General features: G+C 44.5%; 1 protein-coding gene across 6 annotated transcripts in view; it reads left to right on the top strand.

Annotated features, from left to right (window-relative positions):
- The window catches only part of MYO9B (myosin IXB), a 126,396-nt gene that overhangs the window by 72,894 nt on the left and 40,547 nt on the right, over positions 1-12,955 (top strand). For all 6 annotated transcript variants that reach the window (XM_048497514.1, XM_048497515.1, XM_048497516.1 and 3 more), the window contains 2 exons: positions 1,139-1,334; positions 7,731-7,806. In XM_048497514.1, the coding sequence (XP_048353471.1) occupies positions 1,139-1,334; positions 7,731-7,806 (272 nt within the window). The remainder of the gene's footprint in view (positions 1-1,138; positions 1,335-7,730; positions 7,807-12,955) is intronic.

Below are 12,955 nucleotides of genomic sequence, written 5' to 3'. Positions count from 1 at the left end.
TGCACAAGCAACTTGGCCAACATGATAGCTTGGCCGGAGGAGACAAAAGCGTCCCTTTAAATGCAGCCCTATAGCGTTTATTACCCCTGTTTTTTTCTAAAGAGTAAAAAAGGAGGAGATGTAAGGCGAGTGCACTGCCCGACCCAGCGGTGCCGTAGTAGTAGAAAACGTTAGGGCGCCATCGCCGGACCTCTTGACCTTGCCGGTCGCATCGCACCCCCACTCCTCATCCCCATGAGTCATGGATTAAGTGTGAACTGTCTGGCTCAATCACCCGGTATGGGGACAATGGTCTTGCCCCAGGTGAGGATTGAGGCTCCAGACGCGATGCGGCTCACTCTCCGCCGCGTAGCCAGATGAGATCATGCATCACATGATGATCTGCGACCTCCAGCTCTCCGGAACTCCCCAGTCCTCCCTCCTACGCCCCGATAGAGTAACAATAAAGGTGCCAGGAACCGGCCCGAGGCCAGGGGAGAACTTCGCTAGGAACCACGGACCTCCGGTCTCCGCTGCTGGCGATCTCCACCAGATGTTATCTCAGGCGTCTCGTCTCGTTCTTCGGCTGACGGCGTGGAGTGGGCTACAAGCCCGGAAAACTCCACCAGGTGTCCTTTTACCGCTGTGCTATAGAGAGTGTCTTAACCGACTGCATCTGTGTATGGTTCTCCAGTTGCACAGTGGCAGATAGGAAGGGGCTCCAAAGGGTGATCACTACTGCACAGAGGATTATCGGCTGCCCTCTCCCCTCCTTGGAAGAACTCTATAATTCCCGAAGCCTAAAGAAAGCCCAAAATATTCCGAGAGACCCATCTCATCCAGCACACTCTCTTTTTGAACTGTGACCATCCGGCAGACGATACAGGTCTATCAAAACTAGGACAAAGAGGCTTAGAGACAGCTTCCACTCTAGAGCTGTGGCTATGCTGAACTCCGCGGCTTCGTGTTGATGTGTTTGGGGCTGTGTAGGGATGGGTGGAGGAAGGGGAAAGTGAGGATGGGGTATGAGTCTGAAATTGTGCGCATCGAGGACTGCTGCTGTAAATTTCGTTGTGTGTGCACAATGACAATAAAGTGCTTACGCTTTTGCTGAAGATGTGGTGTCTTGTAACTTGGCCTTTTTCTTTGCACTTGGCAGGACTTTCGGGAGAAGAACATGGATTACATGCGGCCGGACATTGTGGCCTTGCTGCGGGGCAGCGACAGCGCCTACGTCCGCGAGCTCATTGGAATGGACCCCGTGGCTGTCTTCCGCTGGGCCACCCTGCGTGCCGCAGTCCAAGCCATGGCGGTCTTTGCAGAAGCCGGGCGCCAGAGAGCTCAGAAGACCGCTGGTGAGGGCAAACCCGGGGCGGAAGGGTGGTCGGAACCTCCCCTGATGTGGTCAGAGAGCCACTGTGGCCACTGTCCGGTGCCCAGATGGGACAGTTGGAGAGAGGTGGGTGGGATGGGGGAATTGGCCCACGGTGTTTGGTGGAGTGTTGGCCACTGAACAGGATGTTGGCCACTGAACAGGCTGGCCCCAAACCTCAGAAGGTTACCTATGACAGTGGTTGGCGAACCTATGGCACTCCAGATGTTCATGGACTGCAATTCCCTGTTGGCCACTGTTGGCCACTGAACAGCTGTTGGCCACTGAACAGGCTGTTGGCCACTGAACTGTTGGCCACTGTTGGCCACTGAACAGGCTGTTGGCCACTGAACAGGCTGGCCCCAAACCTCAGAAGATTGCCTATGACAGTGGTGGCGAACCTATGGCACTCCAGATGTTCACGGACTACAATTCCCATCAATCCCTGCCAGCATGGCCAATTGGCCATGCTGACAGGGGTTGATTGGAATTGCAGTCCATGAACATCTGGAGTGCCATAGGTTCGCCACCACTGGCCTATGAGGGTCATTTTTGAGCCCTGAGAGCTGCTGCCCACAGCTTCAAATGAAGGCCTCTCATGCCCCCCACTCCTGATCTTCTTTTTTTAATTAAGAAGATGCTCTTCCTCTGCGTCATGGACCCTCCCTGAATAAAATAGGCTTCTTATTGGTTATTTTGTACTGTATACACACACACACCCCGCGCCTTTTCTCTACCTTGAATGTCAAGGAGAAACCTCAGTGAAAAAGGTGGGCTATAAAGTAACATAGAACAACCCCCTTGGACTGCCCAGGACGTCAGACACAGGAAGTTCTTTCTCAGCGTCTGTTGACTGAGATCTTCTTAACTGGAGATGCTGAGGACTGAACTTGGGAACTTCTGCAGTCCGCGTGTGCGTTCCACCTCCAGCCCTGCGGCTAAATAAGAACATAAGAACATAAGAACAAGCCAGCTGGATCAGACCAGTGTCCATCTAGTCCAGCTCTCTGCTACTCGCAGTGGCCCACCAGGTGCCTTTGGGAGCTCATGTGCAGGATGTGAGAGCAATGGCCTTCTGCGGCTTTTGCTCCCGAGCACTTGGACTGTTAAGGCATTTGCAATCTCAGATCAAGGGGGATCAAGATTGGTAGCCAGAGATTGACTTCTCCTCCATAAATCTGTCCAAGCCCTTTTGAAAGCTATCCAGGTGAGTGGCCATCACCACCTCCTGGGGCAGCATATTCCAAACACCAATCACACGTTGCGTGAAGAAGTGTTTCCTTTTATTAGTCCTAATTCTTCCCCCCAGCATTTTCAATGGATGCCCCCTGGTTCTAGTATTGTGAGAAAGAGAGAAAAATTTCTCTCTGTCAACATTTTCTACCCCAGGCATAATTTTATAGACTTCAATCATATCCCCCCTCAGCCGCCTCCTCTCCAAACTAAAGTATCCCAAACGCTGCAGCCTCTCCTCATAAGGAAGGTGCTCCAGTCCCGCAATCATCCTCGTTGCCCTTCTGCGGAAATGCACCATTGGAGGCTTGGGCTCACAGTCATCCGAAGCAGCCTTATGCCCGAGTCAGTCCGTCTCGCTCCGTATTGCCTGCTCTGACTGGCAGGGGCTCCCTGGGGTCTCAAGCGGAGAAACGTCTTCCGCAGCACCCCTCCCTGGAGACCCTTAAACTGGCCGCTGAACCTGGCAGGCGCAGCGGGAAGGAGACCCACCCCTGAGCAACAGCCTCTCCCAAGAGCTAGCTCTCTTCAGCCGCACTGACCAGCCTATCTGAGAGAGAGAGAGACAGAGAGAGAGAGAGACACACACACACACACACGGCTCGTTTCCTTTTTTCTTCTGTCCCTTCAATGCAAGTTCTCAGCCACAGGTCTAGACATTTATTTCAAGCTAAGCTATGTATCAGACAATGTAATAGCGCACGTTGGACCGATTCTTCATAAGCTGAGCTGCAGGGACAGAATCTTTCATTAAAAGGCCCTTTCTGTATTCTACCCTGACTGGTAGCTGAGGGGAGAATGTTACCCCTGGCAAGAGTTAAAGCTCGTTGCAGTTTAGGCTCCATGACCAAATAGAAATATCTAGCCATGACGTATGGTTTCAGCAGTATGCCCAAATACAAGGCATGGCAGAGTTCGTTTGCCTGCTGCAGCTCGACTGACGAAGAATACAAGAAGGAACACAAATGGTGGCCAAAGAGAAGCAAGTTAGCTGTAAGGGAGGCAAAAAAGGGTTATGAGGAACAGTTCTTCAAGTCCCTCAAAAGTAGGAAGCCTGCTAGGGAAGCGGTAGGCCCGTTAGATGACAAAGGACCAAAAAGTGTGCTAAAGGAGGACAGGGAGATTGCAGAGAAGCTGAATGAATTCTTTGCATCTGTCTTCGCCCAAGAGGAGGTGAGGAAAATTCCTGCACCTGAACCAAGCTTCTTAGGAGGTGAATCCGAGGTGAGCTCCCAAAGGCACCTGGTGGGCCACTGCAAGTAGCAGAGTGTTGGGCTAGATGGACTCTGGTCTGATCCATCAGGCTCTTTCTTATGTTCTTAAATAGCTATACATTGTTTGTGTATATATAAATATATACACACATAAATATGTTTTAAATCATTCCATTAAAGGATTATTATTATTATTGTTGTAGATTTCACAGCTGCCAGATCTTTAGCTGGTTGTTGGCCTTCATTACAATTTGAGCCTCACCCAGAGGCCCAGGAAGTTGTAATGTAGCGGCCTAGTATTCATGCGGATCCCAGCAGGGCTGCCTTCTGAATTTGACCGATGTTAATTTTGTCAATTCGAAGATGTTTCAAGTGCTGCCCTAGTGTTTTTGGGATGGTGCCCAGCGCGCCGATTACCACTGGGACGACCTCAGCTGGTTTGTGCCATAGACGCTGAAGCTCGATTTTCAAATCGCGGTACCTAGTGACCTTCTCTTGTTCTTTTTCAATGACCCTGCTGTCATTGGGGACTGCTGTGTCAATGATGGTCACTTTCTTCTTCTTCTTCTTCTTCTTCTTCTTCTTCTTCTTCTTCTTCTTCTTCTTCTTCTTCTTATTATTATTATTATTATTATTATTATTATTATTATTATTATTCCAGCCCAAGAATACAATTCCCCATTCCAAGGTGCATTTGTTTTGGTTTTGTACATTTCTCCTGAAAAACAGTTTGGTTCAAGCACATTTAGCTTGCCCCTGTTCCTTAAAAACAACCTTTGGGTTCAAACAGCCACTACCTGATTATTCATCACCCCCTTCCAAAAAAAAAAAAAAAAAACCCTGCAAGGTTTGCCGGCCATTTTACTTACTTACTTACTATTATTATTATTATTATTATTATTATTATTATTATTATTATTATTATTATTATTATTATTATTATTATTATTATTCCAGCCCAAGAATACAATTCCCCATTCCAAGGTGCATTTGTTTTGGTTTTGTACATTTCTCCTGAAAAACAGTTTGGTTCAAGCACATTTAGCTTGCCCCTGTTCCTTAAAAACAACCTTTGGGTTCAAACAGCCACTACCTGATTATTCATCACCCCCTTCCAAAAAAAAAAAAAAAAACCCTGCAAGGTTTGCCGGCCATTTTACTTACTTACTTACTATTATTATTATTATTATTATTATTATTATTATTATTATTATTATTATTATTATTATTATTATTATTATTATTATTCCAGCCCAAGAATACAATTCCCCATTCCACAGATGAGCCTTTTGTTTTCTTATACATTCTCCTGAAAACAGTTTGGCCCAAGCACATTTAGTTTGCCCCTGTTCCTTTAAAACAACCTTTGTCTCAAACAGCCACTACCTGATCATTCATCACCCCTTCCCCTGTAAGGTTTATCGGGCCATTTTACTTTTAATTTCTTACTTCTTACTACACATTATTATTATTATTATTATTATTATTATTATTATTATTATTATTATTATTATTATTACATATTATTATTACATACATTATTATTATTATTATTATTATTCCAGCCCAAGAATACACCCCCATTCCGTGCATTTGTTTTGTTTTATACATTCTCCTGAGAAAACAGTTTGTCTCAAGCAATACTTAGCTTGCCCCTGTTCCTTAAACAACCTTTTGTCTAAACAGCTACTCACCTTTTGATTATTCATCACCCCTTCCAAAACCCTGCTCATTTTACTCCTACTTCTACTTACTTACTTCATTATTATTACATATTATTATTATTATTATTATTATTATTATTATTATTATTATTATTATTATTGTGATATTCAGCCCAAGGTACAATTCCCCATTCCAAAGGTGCATTTTGTTTTGGTTTTGTACATTTCTCTGAAAAAACAGTTTGGTTCAAGCACATTAGCTTGCCCTGTTCATAAAACAACCTTTGGGTTCAAACAGCCACTACCTGATTATTCATCACCCCCTTCCAAAAAAAAAAAAACCCTGCAAGGTTTGCCGGCCATTTTACTTACTTACTTACTTACTATTATTATTATTATTATTATTATTATTATTATTATTATTATTATTATTATTATTATTATTATTATTATTATTATTATTATTATTCCAGCCCAAGAATACAATTCCCCATTCCAAGGTGCATTTGTTTTGGTTTTGTACATTTCTACTGAAAACAGTTTGGTTCAAGCACATTTAGCTTGCCCCTGTTACTTACAACAAACCTTTGGGTTCAACCAGCCACTACCTGATTATTATGCCTTCAAAAAAAAAAAAACCACCAAGGTTTGCCGTACATTTGCACTTACTTACTATTATTATTATTATTATTATTATTATTATTATTATTATTATTATTATTATTATTATTATTATTATTATTATTATTATTATTATTATTATTATTCCAGCCCAAGAATACAATTCCCCATTCCAAGGTGCATTTGTTTTGGTTTTGTACATTTCTCCTGAAAAACAGTTTGGTTCAAGCACATTTAGCTTGCCCCTGTTCCTTAAAAACAACCTTTGGGTTCAAACAGCCACTACCTGATTATTCATCACCCCCTTCCAAAACCCTGCAAGGTTTGGTCGGCCATTTTAATTTACTTCTACTCACTACATATTATTATACATTATTATTATTATTATTATTATTATTATTATTACATATTATTATTATTATTATTATTATTATTATTATTATTCCAGCTCAAGAATACACCCCCATTCCATGTGCATTTGTTTGTTTCCTTTTGTACATTTCTCCTGGAAAAAACAGTTTGTTCAAGCACATTTTAGCTTGCCCCTGTTCCTAAAACAACCTTTGTCTAAATAGGCCACTACCTGATTATTCATCACCCCTTCCAAAACCCTGCAAGGTTTGGTCGGCCATTTTAATTTAATTTACTCTACTCATTATTATTATTATTATTATTATTTTTTTCATTATTATTATTATTATTACATATTATTATTATTATTATTATTATTATTACATATTACATATTATTATTATTCCAGCCCAAGAATACAATTCCCATTCCAAGGTGCATTTGTTTTGTTTTGTACATTCTCCTTGAAAACAGTTTGTCTTGCTAATACTTAGCTTCTGTTCCCTGTTCCTTAAAACAACCTTTGTCTTCAAAAAAAAAAATACCTGATTATTCATCACCCCTTCCAAACCCTGCAAGGTTTGCCGGCCATTTTACTTACTTCATTCCTGTGTGTGTGTGTGTGTGTATTCTACTTCATTATTATTATTTATTATTATTATTATTATTATTATTATTGGTATTATTATTATTATTATTATTGTGTGTATTGTTCAGCCCAGAATACAATTCCCCATTCCAAGGTGCATTTGTTTTGGTTTTGTACATTTCTCCTGAAAAACAGTTTGGTTCAAGCACATTTAGCTTGCCCCTGTTCCTTAAAAACAACCTTTGGGTTCAAACAGCCACTACCTGATTATTCATCACCCCCTTCCAAAGCCACCAAAGGTTGCGGCCATTTACTTACTTGCCTGTGTATTATTATTATTATTATTATTATTATTATTATTATTATTATTATTATTATTATTATTATTATTATTATTATTATTATTATTATTCCAGCCCAAGAATACAATTCCCCATTCCAAGGTGCATTTGTTTTGGTTTTGTACATTTCTCCTGAAAAACAGTTTGGTTCAAGCACATTTAGCTTGCCCCTGTTCCTTAAAAACAACCTTTGGGTTCAAACAGCCACTACCTGATTATTCATCACCCCCTTCCAAAAAAAAAAAAAAACCCTGCAAGGTTTGCCGGCCATTTTACTTATTATTATTATTATTATTATTATTATTATTATTATTATTATTATTATTATTATTATTATTATTATTATTATTATTGTGTCCCTTCCAGGAGTGGTGCGCCATGGGCCACGGGTCCCTCTTGGAGAACTGCAGCAAGCCAACATCCCGGTCGAAAGAGCTTACCGGTAGGCGGCACACTTTGTTTGCGCTCAGATCCTTGCCCTGGACATTTTGGGTGAGAAAGGAGCTCTCAGGTCGCTTGGCGGTTGTCCTGTAGCACCTGCTTGCCAGACCCTTGGTAGCTGTGCCCGCGGCGGAACCCTGTGCTGTACACATGCTGCCCAAACCAGCACATCTCTTCTGTTTCCGCAGTAGGCGCAGGCCTCCAGTCCTCCCTTCTGTCCCGTAGAGCCCTTTGGAGGAGGTGGAGCTGCCAGAAGTGAAGGCCCAGATGTGGGTGGTGTAATGCTGGACTAGGACCTGGGAGGCCCAGATTCAGAAACCCCGCTATGCCCCAGCATCTTGCGTGCAACTTTCCCCAACTCACAGAATTGTTGTGAGATCAGCTGCTTTGGGTCCCTGCTGGGGAAGAAAGCAGAGAATAACTGAAGGAAATAAATCATTTGCAGAAGCGCAGCAACATCTGGTCAGCTGCTCAGGGCGAGCCGCTCTCTCTCCTCTCTCCTGCTTCCTATCTCTATATACAGTCATGGCTTAGGAAGCGTCCCTCAGTTTTGGCTGCTGCATCCCAAGACCTTGACTGTCAACAGGGAGTGCCGTCAGAACGGAAAGAGCTGCTTAATCACTGTGATTTTGCAAGATCGTTTCTGCCCAGGTGGGAGCTTGGAAATTCTAGATTTCTCTGGTCTTCCCCCGCCCCTGGCTCCCAGTGGCATACTTAGGCAAACTGGCGCCCTGGGCAATACCTGAGTTTGATGCCCCCCCATGGGTGGAGCAGCCCGGCCGCAACACTCACGCTTCCCAGACGGCCCCAGCAGCCCAAGTTAACCGGAGGCGGAGTTCCCCCATATTCCTGCTCTGCTTCTAGTGGCTTGTGGGCCACCATACAGAGTGGGCGTGGCTTAGTCAGAGTGGGCGGGGCGTAGAAATCAGGCGCCCCATGTGACTAAAAGTTTCTGCGCCTTGGGCAACTGCCCACTTTGCCCAATGGGCGGTACGCCACTGCCGGCTCCTCTCTCCCTTTCTGCTCTCTCGTCATTTCTGCTGCCTCAGACTAGCCAGACTATCTCCTGCCGAAGAAGTGACTTCATTGCCATTTGAAGACTTCCTGCTTCCCTTTTGTTCGCTCATGGCCCCTTCCGCACACGCAAAATAATGCGCTTTCAAACCACTTTCACAGCTGTTTGCAAGTGGATTTTGCCATTCCGCACAGCTTCAAAGAGCACTGAAAGCAGTTTGAAAGTGCATTATTCTGCATGTGCGGAATGAGCCCATGTGAACAGGAAAGTGCACCTCTCTCCCTGTCCCTCCTGTTCCACTGGGCTTTTGGTGGGATTTTTTAGAAAATCAGTAGAAACCTACTACTGATTTAAAAAACAAATGACAAAAGCATGGAAGGGAATGGAGCAGTGTGAGATAAAAACCATTATTTTTTCCTGATCTGGCTATGCCAATCCATTCAAGAGGAGTAACCTGAAGGCTTCTCTGTTTCTCAAAATCAGAAACTTTTTATGAGCCGTAGAGTCATCGCCCATAGCCTCAGAAATCTTGTTCTCCTTGTTTTGAGATTGTGTAGCTATCTAGTGGAAGATCTAGCCATTTTCAAATGGATCTGGTATTTTGACAGTTGTGATATAACAGGGCTCCTTCCTTAACGGTGGTTGTTTGCAGTGGCGTAGGAGGTTAAGAGCTCGTGTATCTAATCTGGAGGAACCGGGTTTGATTCCCCGCTCTGCCGCCTGAGCTGTGGAGGCTTATCTGGGGAATGCAGATTAGCCTGTGCGCTCCCACACACGCCAGCTGGGTGACCTTGGGCTAGTCACAGCTTCTCGGAGCTCTCTCAGCCCCACCTACCTCACAGGGTGTTTGTCGTGAGGGGGGAAGGGCAAGGAGATTGCAAGCCCCTTTGAGTCTCCTGCAGGAGAGAAAGGGGGGGATATAAATCCAAACTCTTCTTCTTCTTCTTGTTAGGTCTGATTGAGAGTGGGGGTCCCAGGAGAACACCGATCAAGTCCCCCTCCCAGATATCTTCTGGGTCTAAGGCTCACTGGGTTGTATGTGTGAGTGCGTGTGTGAAAGAGAGGGAGAGAAACTATTTTCTTTCTTTTGGAGACTATTTTCTTTGCTGCAAGGCCTCTGTGCCTGAACAAAGAGATATCCCTGCTGTAAAATCCTCCCGTCACTGTCAGTTGCTTACACACTTATCTGAGCTCCTTCTTACCTAGCCTGCAGTTGCGGTGGGGAAGGGGGGGACATTGACCTACCCCCAAGGACTTGTTCCACGAAAACTATGGACTGCCTGGAAACCTTGAACCTGATCATGTTTTCTGGACTCAGTTAACCAATAACAGAAATGTATTAGAAAAACCTTTATTAGGCATAGAATCCATATAACAGCCAACATTGTCCAAACAAGTATCCCATACATGGAAACCGTCGCAGGTCATCATTTCAAAGTTTCTATAAGGAACCTAGCTACAAAGGTTAAAATCTCGGAGGCAGAATTGTTTAGTAGAAACGTAATCTTCCCCACAGCGGAGTATTCATTAAAGATTACAGGACAAAGAGCAAAGAGTCTGGTCCTAGATCCCTCGTATTTGGGGCAGTCGAGCAATATATGTTCCCATAGTTTGTATTGCTGTGATACAATGAGGGACATTTCCTCGCTTCTTGCAGGAATTCGATTCTTTGGAACCTTCCTTGTAGTACATAGAGCAAGGGAAGTAGTTACAATGAGCCCTAGTGATTATCCATCTATGCTTGGGTTCCTGAAGTAAACTCAAATAATCTGCCATGTGATTGATTTTAAATTTGATGTTAAAAAAGAGGGGGGAGCAATTGCTTCTCGCCTTGTCCTGCAGAACTTGAAACTCTTGATCTAGCAGTCGCCTTTTTAATTGAGAGAAGATTTCAGAAGCCGGCAGCATTTGCAAGGCTTCCCAGGAAAATCCCAGGGAAAGTATTTTAGTTTCCACTGTCCGCCACCACTTGGATTCATGAAGCTGGGGGAGGATAAGATAGATAAAACTGTCAGTATCTGAGTTAAAGCACAGGCGGACCCAAAACTTCAAGGTAACCAGCCAGGCTTTCGTAGCCAGGAGATGTTGTCCCGCTTCCAGACAGAGTGTGGTATATGGAATACAATGTGGCACTCCAAATATTTTATATAGGAAAGCTGACTGAATCCTCTCAACTTTATGATTCCAAGCATTGATCCACAAGGGGATCCCATACAACAATTGAGGAATAACTTTCATATTGAAAACAGAAATGTATTGTCAGAGGCTTTCACGGCCAGAATCACTGGAATGTTGTGTGGTTTCTGGACTGTATGACCGTGTTCTAGTAGCATTTTCTCCTGACAGTTCGCCTGCATCTGTGGCTGCCATCTTCAGAGGATCTGAAGAGGATCTGATGGTAGTAAAGCCAGAGGATCTGATGGTAGTAAAGCAAGTGGAGTGTATATACCTGTGGAATGTCCAGGGTGGGAGAAAGAACCATTTTGCTTTACTACCATCACTCCACTTGTTTTACTACCATCGGATCCTCTGAAGAGGCCGGCCACAGATGCGGGCAAAACGTCGGGAGAAAATGCTGCTGGAACACGGCCATACAGCCCGGAAAACCCACAACACCACAATAACAGAAATCTCAGCTATTTCTTTTTGAAACGGCGAACCTGCCTGTGTTGCCTCCTGGAAAGCCGGACCTTCAAAACAGTTCTAACTATTGCTGTCGAGGGAAGTACTGAGATCAGTTCTCAACAGCAGCTTAATATGAGCTATGGTTACTTATGGACAGGTGGGCACGAGGAAAAGTGGCAAAATTGCCCCAAGAGCAATCAAACGGATCAAATATTTTAAAAATTAATAACATTTCACATTCATGTGAAATGCGTCGGGATGCGTCATTTCATAAACATCTGCTCTTCTTTCCTGCGGCCTCTGGCATTTGATCTGTTTCCCTCCCAGTGTGTCCCTACTCATCCCAAAGATGAAGTGGCGTCTTCTTGGCAAAAAGGCCCCTGTGGGAAGTTGTACCACGTTCAGGGTCTTTCTGTCAAAATCGTAAGCAAGCGTTCATTTCGTTTACATTTTTCTTTTTGGTTTTGGAGGTGAAAGGGGGGAGGGATTACCTTCACTTCAGAGCCACTGTGGAACACCTTTGGAAAATTTAAGACTGCAAAGTAAGGACTGTTACTATCTCTTGAAGAAGAAGAGGAGGAGGAGGAGGAGGAGGAGGAGTTTGGATTTATATCCCCCTTTCTCTCCTGCAGGAGCTTACAATCTCCTTGCCCTTCCCCCCTCACAACAAACACCCTGTGAGGTGGGTGGGGCTGAGAGAGCTCCGAGAAGCTGTGACTAGCCCAAGGTCACCCAGCTGGCGTGTGTGGGAGTGCACAGGCTAATCTGAATTCCCCAGATAAGCCTCCACAGCTCAGGCAGCAGAGCTGGGAATCAAACCCGGTTCCTCCAGATTAGATACACGAGCTCTTAACCTCATACGCCACTGCTGCTCTCCGGTCTTCCCCCGCCCCTGGCTCCCAGTGTGAGATAAAAACCACTATTTTTCCTGATCTGGCTATGCCAGTCCATTCAAGAGGAGTAACCCGAAGGCTTCTCTGTTTCTCAAAATCAGAAACTTTTTATGAATAGTTGAGTAGATTAGTTTTTGGCGGTTCACAACCAGATGTAACTGGAACAAGCTGCATGTGTCTGCTCCTATCCATGGAGAGCAGCAGCGGCGTAGTGGTTAAGAGCAGGTGCACTCTAATCTAGATGAACTGGGTTTGATTCCCTGCTCTGCCGCCTGAGCTGTGGAGGCTTATCTGGGGAATTCAGATTAGCCGGTGCACTCCAACACACGCCAGCTGGGTGATCTTGGGCTAGTCACAGCTTCTCGGAGCTCTCTCAGCCCCACCCACCTCACAGGGTGTTTGTTGTGAATGGGGGGAAGGGAAAGGAGTTTGTCAGCCCCTTTGAGTCTCCTTACAGGGGAGAAAAGTGGGGTATAAATACAAACTCTTCTTTTTCATCTTCTCCTGAGACTTACAGAAAGCCATGGCCAACTCTGTCACTGTTATCCCTCAGTTTATCCTGTGCTGCTTTATCCAAGGAACGTCTTGATGAGGTGGGAGAACAGTCAGTGAACTAG

The sequence above is a fragment of the Sphaerodactylus townsendi genome, linkage group LG05, assembly GCF_021028975.2.
Source record: "Sphaerodactylus townsendi isolate TG3544 linkage group LG05, MPM_Stown_v2.3, whole genome shotgun sequence".
Classification (NCBI taxonomy): domain Eukaryota; kingdom Metazoa; phylum Chordata; class Lepidosauria; order Squamata; family Sphaerodactylidae; genus Sphaerodactylus; species Sphaerodactylus townsendi.
Note: the sequence above shows the minus strand (reverse complement) of the source record. Positions and strands in the feature narration are given on the sequence as shown.